This window comes from Macrobrachium rosenbergii, chromosome 13 (assembly GCF_040412425.1).
Source record: "Macrobrachium rosenbergii isolate ZJJX-2024 chromosome 13, ASM4041242v1, whole genome shotgun sequence".
NCBI lineage: Eukaryota > Metazoa > Arthropoda > Malacostraca > Decapoda > Palaemonidae > Macrobrachium > Macrobrachium rosenbergii.
Genome location: NC_089753.1, coordinates 30,860,351 through 30,879,636, shown reverse-complemented (window position 1 = coordinate 30,879,636; position 19,286 = coordinate 30,860,351). Strand labels below are relative to the sequence as shown.

General features: G+C 37.3%; 1 protein-coding gene across 8 annotated transcripts in view; it reads right to left on the bottom strand.

Annotated features, from left to right (window-relative positions):
* The window catches only part of LOC136845115 (lipopolysaccharide-induced tumor necrosis factor-alpha factor homolog), a 35,743-nt gene extending 19,348 nt beyond the window's left edge, over window positions 1-16,395 (bottom strand). For 2 of the 8 annotated variants that reach the window (XM_067114943.1, XM_067114949.1), the window contains exons 1-2: window positions 16,330-16,395; window positions 9,489-9,609 (exon numbers count right to left, since the gene is read on the bottom strand). In XM_067114943.1, coding sequence (XP_066971044.1) covers window positions 9,489-9,609; window positions 16,330-16,380 — 172 coding nt within the window. In that variant the 5' untranslated portion in view covers window positions 16,381-16,395. Of the gene's footprint in view, window positions 1-2,679; window positions 4,146-9,488; window positions 9,610-11,744; window positions 11,765-14,419; window positions 14,441-14,789; window positions 14,927-16,329 lie in introns of those variants that run through there. The other 6 variants (XM_067114945.1, XM_067114946.1, XM_067114947.1 and 3 more) reach the window with 6 other exon arrangements.
* Between the last annotated feature and the right edge of the window lie 2,891 nt (window positions 16,396-19,286).

Here is a 19,286-nt window from a genome sequence, read left to right as displayed (position 1 = left end):
AAATAAAACCAAGCAAAACTAAATGACAGAAGGTAACATAACTGCGGCTGAACATTACTGAAATAACTGTTGGTAGTAACTAGAGTCTGATAGGCAAGGCAGACTGCAACCTCCTCCCTTCAGGGTATAAAAAAATGCTGTCAGCATACGAAAAGGCTTTAATAAATAGTGATGCATTTACCAATAACGACTGACTGATTTATGTAGGAGTCCCTTTAGGGACTGGTACGAGTTACGAATCAGGGCTCTGGTAGCCAAGAGATTTGTTCATATTAAAGTAAATAAAACCCCATGGTATTGTAAACAAAGCAACTAGTGTCTGGTAAGTTCTCCAGATAGAAAAAGAAGTAGAATTAGCAGCCTCTAGATGGAGTAACCGTAAATCCCAGATGTCTACATCTTGAAAGTGTCATGAATAAGAGATAGAGATGAGTTATGAGGAAGTGGATGATGACGAGTATCCAATTTCTGCCCCTAAAGGTGAATCACGAGGTGGCATATTAAAATTCCCAATGAAAAAAAAGTCCATCCATTTATAAGAAATGTCACGAAACTTAGTGAAGGAAGACTGGCAATGCCAGGCACCTGCTCATGAAATAAAGCACTGCAAGTTCACAAAAATGTGGAAGGCAACTGAGACATACCCGAGGATCCAGATGTCTTAAGCTTAGTGAGACCACTGTACCTTCTGTCATATAGATAAGACTCAGAAACTGGGAATATTTATGACATGAACACTGACCATAAACTGTATATGACTAAAGGGTTGCATTTAAACAGAATGCAACAATATAAGCAACATGTGAACATCACAGTTTACACAAAGGGGTCAATGAAAAGTCAATGAGTCTTCTGTAAATATTCATCTACTGACATAACAAACCAAATTCTGACCAGTCTTTATTTTTCTCTGAAGCTATTCCCACTTAGGAATTCACACTTATAAAAATAATGTTTATGTGATGTATACAGGGTGTAACATGAATTTATGCAAATACTTCAGGAAAAAAAAAAAAAAAAAGTAATTCTCAGAAGAAAGTGTTCTATAAAAATATGCCTTTCAAGGCTTCTTTTGTTGGTGAGGTGAATTTTTAAAATAACTGTTCACCATTAACACTGCTCTTAGGTGAGCGTTGTTGTTTATGGGAGGTTGGAGTAGCTGGGGATGGTGGGGGGGTGCAGGGAGCAAAGTAGGCAAGTGGATTGCTAGTCTTTTAATTATGATTTTTCTTGCAAGTTGTTGAACAATGTAACATTACAGTTCCTTCAACTAGTAAATCACCTGTAAACAGACTTCATGTAACTTAATTTTAATGATTAGCTTACAGCAGGACCGTATGGCTTTATGTACAGTATCAAGAAAATATTGCAAATATTGATTGGCAACATTTATTTGTGAACACTGAATTCCTCATGGAATTGTTGAAACTGGACTCAGGAATTGGCCTACACCTACGCTGAATGAGTGACAGTGACAGTAGTCATGATGACAAGGGAGAGCAGGGAGGGAGGACAATGTATTTTCAATGCCAGCTTTTCTACTTCTTTTGGTTACTGTATGAATAGGCTATCTTTGACAGGAAGGAAGGGAATTCTCAGCCATGTTCCCATTCTTTTTTTCATTTTAAGGTAACAAACGTGTTTTCACTGAAACATTTTTCCCTTTGACTGGTGTCTGATGAATACTTTTGATGGCAAGGGAGAGATGTTTAATAATATATTTTAAATCTTTGATCGGTGTCTAATGAATGCCACTGACGGAGAGCGAGAAGGTTTCAATGATGCCTAGATTTTTTCTCAATTTTGTTCAGTATCTAAAGAACATGTATGATTCGGTGGTACTTTTTCACGCCCGCCTAATTGCTCCATCCCCTTCCCCGCCTCCCCCTTACCCCTGACCACTCTGACACCCCATACACCATCTTACTTGTCTGAGAGCAATGTTATTGACGAACAGTTATTTTAAAAATTCACCTCACCCGCAAACAAGCCATCAATGGCATAAGTACTGTATTGATTTTATATCATACTGCACTTATTCAACATACAAACGGCTGTCCAGAACGTAACTCGTTCACAAGTAGGGTGGTCTCTGTACCTTTTCTTTCATTTCCCGAAATATCTGCATAAACCCGCGTTACGCCCTGTACACAGGTGTGTGTGAAACATGCATGATGACAGTCAAGTTTGCTATTGTTCCAATTTTAGCCTTTATTTCTCAGGGGTCAGGGAAAATTTTTAAACACTGTCTCACACTTCAGCAATGTGACTAGCATTTTAACTTAGATCTCATAGTCTCATTCTCCTATATCTTTCCATCTGTTTTGTATGTTCTCTCTCTCTCTCTCTCTCTCTCTCTCTCTCTCTCTCTCTCTCTCTCTCTCTCTCTCTCTCTCTCTCTCTCTCTCATGCAGTGCATATATGGAAAATAAGAGAATATTTGGCATACGCAAACAGCATACACAAAACTAGGATGCATAGTGGGTAAAACACATGACTCAAATGTGCTGACTTCAAGTTCGCTGAAATTCAAAAACACTATACAGTACTCTTAGCAGCATTTCCACAAAACAAGTGATTCACACAAAATACTCTGGTATGATGCACAATCAAAGCAGGTCTACAAAAATTCTCACACCATCTTCCTCAGACAGCATACAGTACCGAAACGTGACCTACTGTTAAAGAGTCGCTGCCTGATGGCCTCGTGAAAAGACGAGTCAAGAGGGTAGGTTGTAGGTGTGTTTGGTGCTGTGAGGGGAGCAGTGAGGGATCCTTTGAGGCCAACCTGGTTGGGCTGTGAATACCAGGCCCACAAAGGCGGCGGTTCCTCCTCCTCCTCATCCCTGAGGAGGTCGCTTGCCCGCCGGGGAACAATCAACTTTTCTGGACTATTCTCCTGGGAGGAATCCTTTCTTTTGGGGCTGTTTCCTGCACTTATACCCATATGCCTGGCAGTTTCATCAAAGCTAACAACGGTATTACCTCAGCAACCATGGGAGGGAGCACTTCCTCGCAACGTATCCCCAGGAAAGAAGGATGTTTTTACAAAATCCACTGGTCAGGATTAACACAGAGCTTTTGTCTTTTAACCGCATTGTAAAGTAAATCCGAGCAACTTCATCATTGTTCACAGCTGTTAATACTTCAAATCACAAACAATACAAATCAACACTTTTATATACATACTTGTCAACAAACACAAACATTCTCACCAGAGCATCTCAAGGAATGTACTGCAAGGGCCAGTCTTTGCTGTTCCAGTCAAGCAGCAGAGTTGTTTTTCAATAATGCTGCCACGGCAACCACGAGCAAACATATAGTGACCTCAATTCCTTTTATATATTATTTTATTTCTTCTTTTGAAAAGTAATATTTTTATGTCAAACACACCCAGATGAATAATATGAGGACCTACATTATCTTCTTAAAGTTAAGTCTGTCAGCCAAGAAAACTAAAATCTAAACAAAACTTCAGAATGGTGAGATCTGGCAACGAGTCAATTGACACCAGCAAAACATTCCATCAACCCCATAAACAGTTCAATATGTATGAAATACAGCCAGTACACTGATGAGTCAACACAATGGCTTACTTCCAGTTTCCTAAACTTTATTTAAACATGGAAATACTACGTTGTTATAGACAGTTGCAGTACTACAATCTAAAAATGAAATTCATTACCACCAGAAAACATATTTTAACCGTGAGTATTGCATGAAACAACTTTTTTTGTTAGGAAAAGTACCAAAATATTTTACACAAATTACAAAAATTACTTCACTACATCCATTTTATGTAACAGACATAATGGTTATTATTATAAATTAAGCTTTTCTTAATGTACTTTTCTTTCTAAATGGATAGTCTTCAGTTACTTAATACTTCAGTACATATTCATATTCACAATTATATCAACTATGCACACGCACATGCAACCATTGAACGAAAGTACAGTCCCTTCATTCAAGAACCAAGTTATGGATAACCTCCCAATTTTTTGTTGTCATGGGTTGCCATGGAGACGAGAGTGTGACTTCTCCCTGATCAATAGCAACACCTGTCACACATTCCCACCTCAAGGAAACTATCAGAGCGTATCACAGGTGTGCTTATTAAGTAACCGTACTTTTCTCCCTAAATCTAGTTTCACACTTCATTATTTCTATGTGGGTACGCTTTCTAAAATATTGCCAACATCTTTCATTTTCTGTGGTTGCCCATCACAAACTGGCTTCTAGCTTGAACTCTGTTGATCATGGAAAAAATCACGCCCTACAAGGAATTTTATTAACCTTCATGAAACGCACATTAGCGTAAGAAAAAGTCTATATACTTACATTAAAAATAATGTCAAGGACAAGGCTAGCATATGTACAATATATAACCAGATCTCTAAGTGAATTTGGTAATTTATGAGGGGAATGGTTTCCAGAACTATGGGCATGGCATTACATTCAATCATACCTATAAATTGCTCAACTAAATCGTAGCTCAATAAGAGCTGTCATGCATCATACATAAATTTAGTTATGACAAAATAAAAAATGTGGCTGTAATCACTAAAAATGTAAACATTAACCATCCAACCAATAATAACAGTCTTTAGTTAATGCAAATAACTATAAATAATGAAAAATCCTAATATTAATACCTTATAGCCTAACTCTAAAAAAATCTCATATTTTCAAAAACTTAATATAAAAAATTTAGTGGAGAATTTCAAATGTGACTACTTCAAACTGACTACACTTGATTTCTAAACAGCGAGGTAAGTGGAATGGAATATAGAATTTTGGCCAAAGGCCAAATGCTGGGACCTATGGGGTCATTCAGCACCTGAAAGGGAAACTGAGAGTAGAAAGGTTTGAAAGGTGTAACAGGAGGAAAACCTCGCAGTTGCACTGTGAAACAATTGTTAGGAGAGGATGGAAAGTAAGCTGGCAGGAAGAATGTGAACGGAGGTACCGTAAAAGGAATGAAAGGGGGTCAGGAATTATTTAGATATGATAAATGATGAATCATATAACATATTCCTTGCAAATGTAGAGTAATCTATGAATTGATACAGGAATGAGAACTTTAGACATAGAATCAACAGTGTTGCTATAATCAATCTTTATCTCTGAAAATGATGAAATTGTCATTTTTGTACTGATACCCAATGTACCTTTACCTCAGTCTTACATTGCCATAAATGGCTTGCATACCACCACTGACAAAAAATTATTAATTGATGGTTAAATTACTTTATAAACCTATGAGTCTCACTTTCCAGAATAGCCTAAACGATAACCGTTCAGCACATATGTTCACCCTCATATATACCAAGTCATCACATACACCTGTGAGTTCTTAAATTACAGGCTGTTTTTTACCAATCTTACCCTTTGATTCAAAGGGATAGAGTACTGCTTCGTTTCTAATTATAGTGAGATATGCTTCGAAACAATTAAATAAGGCTATGGCAACATAAAAATAGAACCCTTCAGCATAACCAAATCCTCAGAGATAAACAACAAAAAGAGAAAGTAGGAATGTTTCACTACCCAGTTATTATAAGGCAACACTCTCTCTCATTCTCTGGTGCCAGAGCTTGAAATATTATGGAAAAAATACTCAAATTACAATAAAAATGTGGACACATTAAAAGTTCATTTTATTACTAACGTCATATGCCTTTTTTACAGCAGCATATCAAATTCTGAATTGCCACTAAGTAAAGCATGACTTAAAAGCTTGGTGACATATCCCTTGATATCAGCAGCCCTTTAACTCAACTGATGAAAATGCTCACTTTATATCTGGAACATGACGATGTGCATTAAAATTTAGGGGGTTCATAGAAGGCCCTCATTCTAAATAGTAACGGACTTCTATCTTAAAGTATGATTTTCTACAAAAATGTTTACTACTTATTCTCGCAGTTTAGTCTTCTGTTCTTGAAACTGGCTTGTATACTGAGCCTCATCGAGTTTTGTATGTCTGATTTTTTTTTTTTTTTATTTGTAGGTTTTTCCAAAAGAAATTTTTGGCCGTAATGATATGTTCAAGGTTTGTAATAAAGATTTTCAAACTGAAAAACAAAAATGCCACTACTTGACCCCACACTTTCAGAGGTATCCCACTGAAACGAATCACTAATAAAAACTACGTAATTCAGTATTTGAATAATCACCTACATATTTACATATTTTATCAATCTAAAATAAAACATTTATACAATACAATCAAATATTATAACAGTGATTAAAATAACAAAGAACTGAAGTAAAAATATAAAAGGGAGATTATTAGTCAGTTATACAATGAGCAGGGCACTGATCTCATCACTAGTGGTGATAACAGGCTTGCAGCGAAAGGGTTAAGTAGCACAACATCGTACCCGGTGTTAAAATGTGAATCTTATTTGCCAGACACTGATACTGGTACACAGGTTTGGATATGAAAGGGTAAATTTATCAATGAACTTATCTGTAACACAGAGCAGCATTAAAGAATGAAAAAGATCTCGAGCGAATCCCACAAAGAAAGGGAAAGCATAAACTCGGGTATTAAGCAAAAACTTCTAAATTTACAAAAAAAAAAAAAAAAAAAAAAAAAAAAAAAAAAAAAAAAAATGACATTCTGTTAAACTTGTCCTTCCAAACTAATACCTCATGTGGGGAGGAAGGAGGTACGTGGTTAGTGCCACATGGGTTTCCAAGGTAATACTGTACACAGTAAAAACAAGTTCCATGTTCATTATGGAAGCAGTAATTCATTCCCACATACCTTCACTTTCATTCTCATCCACATACTCGAGTGCTTTATGGGTCAGTGGTGAGCGGCTGTGATAGCCTGTCCCTTAAAGGAAGGCTTTTTATGTAATTCTGGAAGCTACTTTTTCATTTTTCATCCAATTATTAACAACATAATTGAAAAATCATTCAAAAGTTGCTTTATTTAGCAAGTACTTTTTGATTTGGTACTGAACTTTTTGTACAAGGCAGCATTCAAACAAATTATTTAGCTGTATAGAGTAAAAAATGTCTTCTGAAAGTTGTTTTATTTATTAAAAAAAAAATATTCTAGTGTGAATATTCTATAGACCACAGGAGTCAGAGAACCATATCTCTTCAGGCTTAAGAATTAAAACAATCACATCTACTAATTTAAGAGCTTCTGAATTTCACTGAATCGTTATTAGTTATGCAGACTGCAATTACCCTACAAGTTTTTCCTTTTGTACCTCTACAAAAACATCCTCACATACAGATAATTTCACAGGTTTCCTAAGGAGTAATCACCAACTACTGTATATTAATCAACCAAGCCAAAAAACCTTGCATACATGAGGTTGCTATCTCCACTGGGCCCAAAATCTGTAGACCTCTTTTAGAAAATTTCTGAATTTCTTAGTTATTGCAAAACCACAACGTAAACAAGAGTAACAGGTTCAGAAACTTCATGTTTACCATACTAAAAATCTCTGTCAAAGGTTACAATAATGATTCTAAAAGCAGTTTCTACTCCACACTTTTCTTGAAGTTGCGAACTCAGAATACTCCGGGTATAAATCCAGTCATAACTGCAACTGATCAATCCTAAAGAAGTTAACTTCTTTCCTACACCAGCTAACATCTTAAGCACGCAAGCTCTCTAACAAGGAATTCTTTTAGCATCTCTGAGGAAATCCTCCCTACTATAAAGCTTTTCAAACCTAATATGAGAGTGCGGTGTTGTACATATAAATAACTATCAATAATTATTTATTCTTTTCTGGCATAACTCTGAATACATGTAGTAGACCAGTATGTGAGGTTTTCCCTATCCTAAGGAAGGGTACTTGTATAACAGACTAATAGACACTTTCATCTTATAAATCCTAGTGGAAATTTCAGTCAATCACATGCAAGAGTTATGGACACTTTCTGCTTGGATTTAAAGTAAAACTATCATAAAATTCAGAAAAACCTTGATGGCCCAGCAACATTTGCTTGCCCAGTATTGCTGACCTGACTAGCTTTGGCAAGGACCCCCTTACTTTTAGAGGAGCCAGTAGTAAAAGTTCACTAAGACATCCTCTGTGTTCGAATGAGTAGCAGACTGGATTACCAGTTAAAAGGATATTAACTTGTGAGTCCTCTTTCCAGGTAAACTGGATTTTCACTCATCCCCTTGGATGGTGGGGTATCTTTCATTACAAACAAACCAGAAGACTGAACTAATTCTGATTGCAAAGCAGTAATTAACAGACAATCAATCTTCCCAACAAATGGTAATTATGCAATTTTAAATGCTGTTCTCTTTTCAAGTAATAAATATAAATATAAAAACAATGGTTTAGTTTTGCACATAAACAACTTTGTCATATGTAACCAAAGAGTTAAACAGTAGATAATCTACTTGAGTAATAGTGGTATAAAGTTAGGTACAGCTAACACTGTACATTATACAGTAGAAGGTAAACAAACTATGCCAGTGTTTATGTAATTATAAAATGAAACTACTTTCCTCAAATAAACTGTATATCATAACAATTGTTCATCTACCAGTAAATTCATCTCTGACATTTAAGTAAATGTTAGATTTTTTTAAAACAATTCTTTCACTGTCAAGAATAAAAAACAATACTGTGGTGCTGTTTCTGATTACAATAATATTTGTAATTAACAACTAAAAGTGTACCAGTATGAACATATAATTTTATAGACAGAATCTGGTGGCAAAAATTACAGTGGTTCATGAAAAACTAAAAATGTTACAGAATTAATTCCATTTCATGCCACTGTATTCTACTATATACACTTACAAATACACAAAACACTAATTTAATGAAAGGTGCAATAACAATGTCATAGAGCCTATTCCACAGCAGATTATTTTCGAGTTGAGACCACTTGCGAATCCCAAATAAACCAACCTTTCTATCATTACAAACAAAAATCATAATATAACCTCTGTATTACCAACCTATTAATACTATACACTGTAATCCCACTGTGCAATACTAATTTTTTTTAAATAGTTATGGCACACCTGATGTTCTAAATATTTATACATCCATACAAATGCATAACTGAGTCACAAAAATATGGAACGTGATGAATATATAAATAAAGACAAAACTCCACAAATGAAAGAGAAACAATGGAATGCTGAGAGGCCTTTCGAAAGGCCTCGCAGCACTCCACTGTCTCTCTTTCCTTCGTGGACTGTCATCTTTACCCATGCAAATAACAAAATTAATGAACACACACCTCTAGTACATTAAATTCATTAAATATCCAACAAACATATTCACCGTTATAATACGTCAACACCCGCACCACCAACAAATATCACATATCAAATACAGTATACACATACTGTTTGACATAGCAATCTATTTCACCACCTAGACTCCTTCAAACTGGAACCCAAAGAGGAAAAGAGGACAAAACAATCTAAAGAGACTGCACGTACTTTGGGAGGGCAACTGAAAGAAGGGCGGTACTGTACTCACAATGAATTGGCACAAACGGGGCTTGAGGTGGTACCCCACCTACAGCTTGAGAGTAACTTGGTGGAGCATAAGGAGGTGGCTCGAAGGCCGGGGCACTTGCTTTCGACATTTTGGTTCTGTGCTGAAAAAGAAGATAACATCATTATTTTGCATGTTAGGGTATTCATACAACGCTTGTTGGTACACTCAAAATATCGTAACGTCTCGGCGAGTGCTGGCTTAAACCTTCACAGACTGTATCGTGTTATGTATTCGCACAATAAATGAGAATTTCGACACATATCTGTAGCAACTTACATGGTTGGCAAAGATTAACTCCAAATCACGAAATTGGTATAGTTACAAATCACTAAATTGCTAAACAACTTTAATATGAAGCAAACTACCCAATAGACGTCCTGTACTTGAATTACAATTACAGTATTACTACTGGAGAGCCTGAGCAGCCCACAAATTCAAAATATTTTACTGCAATATGAAGTAGAAGCACAATTACCTCAATACAGCAATCTTTTATAAGTGGATAATGCTACAATCTACTAGTGGGATTTATGTTTCAATTTGTTATCAGATTCATTATCTTTTTTACAAAACTTGACACATTACAAGTGACAGCAGTCAAAGAGGCTAAAACAGTCAGGTTTGATCTAGTCAATACACTACAAGGCCTAAAGAGGCTGCTGTTTTTCCACCACAGTAATAAGAAGCGTACAGTACAGTATCTCCACATTACCCACGTCTCTTAACGGTTCCCCAACACCAGTAGCGCAGTTCTTTGTTATCTTGATCATTTGAGCTTTCCTCATCACTGCCATAAAAAACTACAGTTCCTGCCCTGAGACAGGCCAAAAAAAAACACATAAAAAACCTGAAAGATTGATCGGACAGAAATAAAATGAAAATAGATCAACTTGTTGCAGTGTACCCATGACCTCTCTTCCTACCACAAAACTGCAACACTCATTTTCCACCTGTACTTTCCTGCCACCAGTTTGCAAGATGGGCAACTGCTCTAACCTGTTCTTTTGATCTATTTGGAAGCACTTACATATATATAAGCCTGATCATTTAATCCTCTAATGATAATCTTGTTCTGATTATAGTTCTACACTAGGCTGAGTTGGTCACCACTGGATTTAGCGTGAGCTTTCAAAATTTCAGCCATGCTTCTGAAGGGGCAGACTCACGTGTATTTTTCTTTTGTCTTTTGTGAGAACTGCTGATTAGTTATTGATCCTAAGCTGTTACTTTTCTTAGGTTAGTTAAAAGAGGTTCTTTTAGCATATGTTGGAGCACTGGTAATATTACTCCATTTACATTTACAGTACATATTAGCTTAAATGTTACTGAAAATGAGCAGCTAGTGAAAAGATCGGTAAGGAGGTGAAAAAAAAAAAAAAGGAGAGAATCTCGAGAATAATTACTTACGTTTCCTCTGACATAGGGGCAGAAGCTAAAGAACTTTGCATTGTCATAATGATAATAATATATACTTTGAAAATATTTTTGTCTCCTAAATTATAATGCCACTATTCTAAAGAAATATGTTTTAATTAGATTGACTAATGAAAATAGCCTATGATCATAGTACACAGTACGCGTAGCGTGACTTGAATATCAGTTTGCAAGATTTTCAAGCCTGTAATATGAAAGCAAACGACAATTTCTGTGGTTGTGAGTGCAGCACACACTATGCACCTAGAAGATTTTTATAGTCAAGGTATAGATGCATACAATGAAGTTATAGAACACAAGTCTGCATCTTCTACAACTGAAGTTTAAAGTAAGGAAGTTAGAGCAGTGTATCCTAGGTGAGGTCAGATTAGGATGTACTGTAATTCACCCTACAGGCATTCCTCCTACTGAGAGCCCAAAAATACTGATACAGTGCTGTATAAAAGACAAGAAAACTAAAAGTACTTTAGGTAAAACAGCAAGGGTTGATGGTACTGTGGTTGAGATGTTAAAGAACCATGGAAGACAGGCTATAAGATAGCCTTGAGCATTACCAGATTATTCAAGTGGTTTATTCGCAAACATAATTCAAGGGAAATGGGGACTAGATATATTTCTGCAGGAGTAGAACAAACACTAAGTTTTGTCCTGAGAATGTTGTCTGAGAGAGCATATAAACAGAGGTTCTGTAGTGAGAGCAACGGAAATACAGGTTCAGTACGTATGTTTTATAATACGTGAAAAGGAATTAATAATAATGCAAAACCTAAACCGGAATAAAAATGGTACAGTAATATTTACATATCGGCAGGACTGATGAGTAAGGGTGACTTGCAAGGTGAAACCAAGTTGTGAGACTCATGGTGGTTGGAGAGAGGGGACTGCCAACTTCAACATTCCCTTTCTCTTCTTCCCCTTACCTAAACCCCACCTAACCTGAGCAAACAGTAATGATCATGGCATGAAATACAGGGATGTTTCCTAATCTAACCTACCTGATTGCAGATTCCCCCAATAAACCAACCTAGGGTACCATAAATTATAATCAGCACAAGATTGTTTACATTCCAATATTTTTGCTCTCTTTGGATTTCCATTAACATGCCCTAACCCTAAGAATAGCCTAGTTTCCAGCAGTGGTTCCCCATTGTTGTCAACTTGGGAGGAAGGTATAACAGGCAAACCAAACCTTTCTCATTTATACCAAATTCATTCAAACTATACAAAAAAAAACTATCACAAAAATCAAACCACATTTAAAACTTAAACAATTTCCATTTGTGATTACGTTTCCAAGTGAATTTGGTCTAGATTATTCAAACTGAACAATTCTAGACTACGCCACATTTTACAATCATTTACCTCCTAAGATGGCATATCATTTTCAAGGTTTGCACACATTCAAACCAGTTTGAGGTAAGGAACACGAAAACTGTTACAGCATGCGAAACAGTCTATGCAAACTCGAAAGGTAGGAATAGGATTATGGGGGTTATCAAAATTTCATAAAGGTCAAGTAATAGCCAAAGTTAACAATCAATTGGCTAGAAAATACCACTGTCCTTTCAAACTTAAAAAAAACATTCCTCATCTTTTCACCAACAGTAATAATGCCATGCAAAAAGTAACTGGTGTTAATTGATGAAAAACAAAGCTGATATGTCAAAAACCTTCTGACATCAAATAAATGTAATAAGTAAAATGGGGTAACATGTCTCATAACTTTGCAGCAGTATAGTGTCATTTAAGAACCAAACCATCGTATGAAAGGCGGGAATTCTATAATTGATTTTTAATTAGATTTTATAAAATGATTTCTATTCCGGTTTACACCCACTACAATTTTGTTTAACCATAAAATACTCGTGACAACTGACGTCATCATTTAGAGATACGTGGAATTGCCAAAGAATGACTGTTTTTGTAAGCTTAAGAACTTTCTGGCAAAATCATTCCATGTAAGTATACTGACAGGTTATTTAGACTAGCAGGGTTCTTCAAGTTGTATTCTGTTTTTATGTGTTGCAACTATCCTTTTTGCTGCTACAACAGTTATTATCAACGAATGGTAAAGAGTTTTTAGATAGTTTTGTAACTCAGCTAAACATTCTTCGGTGCTTTCGAAATATCAGTTATAGATGAGATAGTTTTTTGCTTAGGTCTGAGTCTCCTTAGTATACTACATACAAAAGGCATAATGAAATCTATTGCAAATTTACTATCATACTGTGATATTGAACATCTTTTATTTATTTTTCAAAGTTCATGACGTGGGGATCACACTAAACACGGTACCTGGTACTTAGTCAAACTTAATCAATTCTCTTTATATTTTGCAAAAAACTATCTTCATTTACAAGGGAATATTTTGTCTGATATATCTTTAACCATGCTTCACTAGATGGTGTGTAAAGCACTTTTAAAAGAATAATTTCTTCTGTCAAAACTATATTATGCTTTATACAAACTTGGTAAGGTGTAATTGGACTGAAAAGAAATACAATCATCCTGAAAAAATAATTAGCCTGGGATACTTTGGAAGCAGGTGCTCATTAAGTATAAAATATTTTTTTCTAATTGCTAATTCTTATTTTTCTAATTCCTAATTCTTATGTGATTTCAACAAATCTGGCCTTTTTTCTCCATCTGTTAAGACTGGTATATATCCTTTTTCACCCTTCTAGTTATAAATAGGGTCCACAGTAAAAAACAGGGTGGGGTTAATGAAAACAAGGGTTGCATTCTAACCTAAGTCAACTTATCCTACCCTTCCCCACCCCCCTTGGTCACATAGGCTTGGGTAAGCCATGGCATAGGTTGGGTTAGTGTGCGTCTCTGGTTACAACTGACGACTACAGTACTAAAACAGTCCGGTCGCTGCCTGTCGCCGACTGGAGCATTTACCACCTTTTATTAAAGATTTTGTTAATGTTTATGTCTTTTATTTATCTCTATGGCATTCGCTGCCCTTTACTTATGTTTCTACGTCCATCCCCAAGGGGCTGGTACTGAACACGGCGCTCATTTTCTCAATAAACTGGTAGATATTAAAGCCAGAAGGGCTGCAAGAGTAGTATTCAGCTTTGCCCATCTCTGTATAATTTCACCCCGTGCCCAATTTCGCCATACCCGAAAACCCAGGTTTCAGACCGCGGTTCCCAACCACCATATGCCCTGCCCAATTTCACTGACAGGCGGAATGGGGTGCACATAGGGTTAACCAAATATTTCGGGAGGAAATGAACGTCAGAAATGACCTTTACCAAGTTACCGTACGAGCAGAGGTTACCGATACCCCTCGCCCAATTTCGCCATACCCGAAATTCCCGTTTCCCCACCGCGGTCCCTAACTACCGTATGCCCCGCCTAATTTCACTGACGGGCAGAAGGGGGTGCGTAATGGGTTTAACCAGATCCTTCGGGAGGGAATGGACGTCGGAAATGACACGAAAGGTCGAGCTGAAGAGTGACCTTACCCGAATTACTCTACGAAGATGGTCATGGGAATTGAAATAAGATCTGGTTATTTCGTGTAACTCTGTTATCCCTTCCTTCTTTAAACCGTAAATTAGGCTTCGTACATATTCGCTGGTCTAATAAGGTCAACCGATTTCAAACTTCCCACTTTTTTTGTCAGAATCTCCCTACAAATGGTCATGGGCAAGGTCCCGCCCACCCAAGGACAGGCAGCAACTCCAGACGAAGTCTCGTGAGAAAATCTGGTCATTCTCGCCGTAATTGGCCTCTCGCAGGATTACATCTGCTGGAAATACGTCTCCGGAGTCGATGGACGACACAAAACGACCCTGCCGGCACTACAAAACTGTCAAAACGGACGGGACTTACCAATATTCGACTGTGGAAGGAGACCGAATCTTCGTCGCTAACCTACTTAGCCCACTGTAAAGTGAGCTAACATTTGGTAAACACTAGAATGGAATGACGTCATTCATATAAATGTATTTCATTTGTCAAGGTCCTCGAAAAGCGTTCACGGCCCTTTTTTGATGTTAATGAACGAATGTTTCGTTATTTTTTAATCGCAGGCCTGGATGTCGGGGTGAAAAATAAACGTAATTGTATGTGTACTTGAACTTTCGGGCTCGTGCTTAACCAATCGCGGCGTCGCATGATGACGTCACTACTACTCTACGTCATAGATGAGACTTGTGGCGCGACTACATTGCATAACTCGGTTAATTAAAAGGTTTGATCACTAATTTGCAGTGACTCTTATACTTGAAGTTTAACGTCTGTTAATGAAATGCTTCTTTCTCGTGCTATCGCACGTTCCGCTTGTCTGTGGAAGGACGATAGTAGCAGCTTAGTAGCTTACAGATCTAGATGTAGTGAACCAAGATGTTGGCTTTGGCGCCAGTGAAACTGGCAAATTGTCAATTCCCACAAAATCTCTCTACTCACAGGAGCAAAAATAGAGAATTGATAAACTAATCTTACGCTTTCGTCATAATGTTTGCGTACAACCGTGAAATCCTAACGCCTATTTCAGCAATAAGCCACCACTGCAATTTACAGTGGTATCTAATTCATTCATTCATTCATAGAGCCCTTCCTTTCGTTTGGTTTTACATTTCACGGAGCAAATTAATTTGTTTTCTATGGGCGAGATGGAATTAAAACCAGACATGTCTCTTCACAGTAGACGTAAATCCTGCTTCATCACTGATGTAAAATGTTCGGCAGATCAGAAGTTAAGTCATAAGATCCACAGAGCTCAGAAAACGGAGCTCGCGAGTCTGGGAGTAAAACGATGAACCAAACAAATGATTGGCTGTTCCTTCGCAGGAATCAGCAACAGGATACCTGGTGATACCTCTGTGAAAGGTTGGAGCCTGGGGGCTTGCATTATAATTAGTGTTATGTGATGAAGCTCACATAACAAGTAATTACACTTTTTTCTTTTTTGTACGCCACGAGCGTCTGCTCTTTTTCGCGTCCACAGCCAAAGGCTTGAGCGTAGAAGATAAACGATGACCAAACCAGAGCTTAATCTACACAGGAAGGAAACGAGCAGCCAAAGCCAAGGACTGACGTAATGTTAAAAAGATGATGAGTTTTAAATGGCAATGAAATAATGCCTGTTAAAACGGCCGTAACGAGGACAAACATCACAATATAACACCTGATACACTCCGAAGCAGATGATGATATGCGAACACGAACACTTTAAGACAAGTTTAAGCAGTCTAAAAATATAGAACACTTATAACTAGTAGCAGTACTGGTGGTAGTACATAGGAGAAACATTAGGTGAAATTTGTTTATCCATTTTCCTATTGTTATATACGCATTTTTACAAATGAAAAATTCGCAACGCATAACTCTTTAAGCTTACCGCGTAACTCTTAAGCTTACGAGATCTTACCTCCTGCCGAGGACCCTTGTGATTGACATGATTTTTCGTTTGGGTGAACATATTTTTCCAGTCCTTTCTCTCGTCCTACGTCCGTTGTACACTCCCAAGCAATCCTTTGCCTTGTTTCAGTTCTGGGTGTTTCCAGTAATCCTTCTCTCACAGTCATTAATATGTAACGCTCGGTCTGACATTTCGACCAGACCCAGTATTCCAGACTCTTCTAGAACTACTGTAATTTGTTATTCATGTTATCTAGGCTGCTGAATATTTTGTTTCACGTTATTGTGTGTTGTGAGTTGGTAAGTACCCTTTCCATTACTTATCAGACACATCAGTCAAAAAGGTTATGTTTTCATTTGGACAGTCCGTGACAGGTTTGATTTGGTCTTTGAAATTTAGGTTTTCCAGCCAAGCACTGGGGCACTTTCGACCATTCAGGGCTTATGAAAGTGAAAATATGGGATTGGAGTGGTTGAACAGCAAAGTCAAGAGATCCGGAAAATAAATGAGATGAAGTACAAGGATCTAAAAGTGCAACTGGAAAAAACATACAGTTGTACTAAGAAGTAACAGAATGGTTGGACAGCAAAGCTGTAGAAAGAGGGAAGGGAGGTACAATAAAAGGTTAACAAGTGGGACGCTGCCGACACCTTTCAGTACGACTACTGAGGATCTTGACGCTGGATAGCAAATACACCAGGTACTTTCTCTCTGGACGTGTGGTTGATCACCACAAAAGGGTGAAAGGATGACTCTGTCAACTCTACCTGACCTTTGGTACCTGAGCTGGTCTGCTAAAGCATTCCTCCTCCTGGAATGAAACTGGCTAACAGCTCTGTGGGGTTGTGTACCACCTATTCACGCTTCTGCTTCACCAGCTGACATGAGGAAGGAAATTGTTACTTTGCCTGTTGGCGTAAGCCACCACATCAAATTGGTAATCAACACTGGAGTAACCCATCACCCAATCCTGGAAAGTTTGCAAGGCTGGCAGGGATGCTCGTACTTCCAAATTGTTGATGTGCAGATGAGGTTTGACCCCCTGTCCATACATTTGTTCACCTTATCCCTTTGTCAGTGAGTCTTAGAAGCATTTCTGGGTGTGGGAAGTTAAAACTCCCACAAGAAGGTTTCTGTCATCCAGCCACCAAGCAATGTCCTCCTTTAATTGTTCTTGCAAATAATACAGAGTACTTTGATGACTGACACCAGATTCGTTTAGTTTACTAGTCAAATGTTGTAGATATTTAGAATAATTTAATGGTTTATATTTCTCTTTACCAACTGTAACATTTATATTTTACATTTTGCAAGTTTCATTATATTAGATAATGAATCTTGAAATTTGGGCTAAAAAGACAATGAAGTTAAGTATACCTTAGTTTTACCAGACCACTGAGCTGATTAACAGCTCTCCTAGGGCTGGCCCGAAGGATTAGACTTATAAGACAATGGTTCAGAGTGAAAATGTAGAGGGAGGTTGATGAAGTGCAAGGAACTACAGGTAAAACCTACAGTTGCAGAGAGGGGTAACCCAAAGGCTGAAGAGAAAAGAGGAAGAAATGAAAAAGGAACAGAGGTAAGTAAAAGGCTAGAACCTGGGTGAAGCTGGAGGCCAAAGGGATGCTGCAAATATCTTTGTGTAATGCCCACAGAGATCCACTTCCAATACATTGACAGATCTAACTACCTAACAAGAGTCATTATATTAGTAAAATAAGGTAGTTTCTTAATTGTAAACTGTAAGAGGATGACTTCTATGATCAATAGTTACTCTTTCCTTTTGAGGAATGATGTTTAGTAATAGGACAAGGCTTTGAGTCACTACCAAGAATGACGTTTAGTTATGGGATGAGGCTTTATGCCACTTCTAACTCGTAGTATTCATTTTTCTCACATCAAAGCAGTTTAACCACTTCACTGTATAGAAAGCACTATTTTTTCCCGCATCCCTTTGAACCAAGGATGTATTGCTGTTGGCTATTCATGTTCCCTTTAGTTTGCTACACTGTAACCGTTTATCTTCCGTATTGTAGTCGTACTCAATCATTAATGTCATGTAATTAAAAATCTCTGAGTCGACCTAATGTCTCAATGGTTTGGTTATAACCTTATAACAACTTTGCAGGTAAGTTTAACATGACAATTGGGTTATATTCCTAGACCCAAGGTAAAGACTCACACCAAAGGGAATGGACGAAAAAGTTATCATCATTAAATAGAACTAATATGGTAACCAACTGAATTCAGTCTGTACCCATTTCATTATTTGTTCCAAGTGATTTTTATTTTAACAAATCGCATTTACTCCTCACAATCTGATGTCAGGCCCCTTCCATTATTTTAGGATGAATTTATGTCATGTATAAATCTTCAAATAAAGCTTTCTCCATGAATTTCTTATCCTTCTTATCAGTCTTCATCCAGATACTTCTAAATCAGTCCGAGATCACTCGGCAACTTCATATTGTAATATCAACTTCTAATGCACTATAGCCACGAAATCTCATCACTTTTTTTAGGAATGAATGTGCCTGTGGAGAAAGTACAGTCCTTGTGTAGATGTTGCACATCTTTGCTGTGCTTACAACCTGCTCTTCTTAATACCAGCCTCACAGTTCACTTATCTACCACGATTCTACTTCTCAGTGGCGTGACATCTGTCTCTTCAACAGTACCTCTTACACATTTCAGGTCATCTGAAATCATTTATTGGTCTCTAGTATCAGTAACTGCTGCTACACCACTGGTTATACTTGATGGCCAGATATGTGGAGCAATTCCATATTAACATTTCATCTAAGGTACACAGTTCATTATGTCAAGTGTTGATTCAACTATTATCAACAGGGTATTCTCTGGGTAACTGTGATATCTTTCTCAATTTTTCTTCCCCTTTTTTTTCTCTTTACAATAATCTTCGACATCAACGAAACTCATGTGGACACGCAAAATTCAAGTGTCTA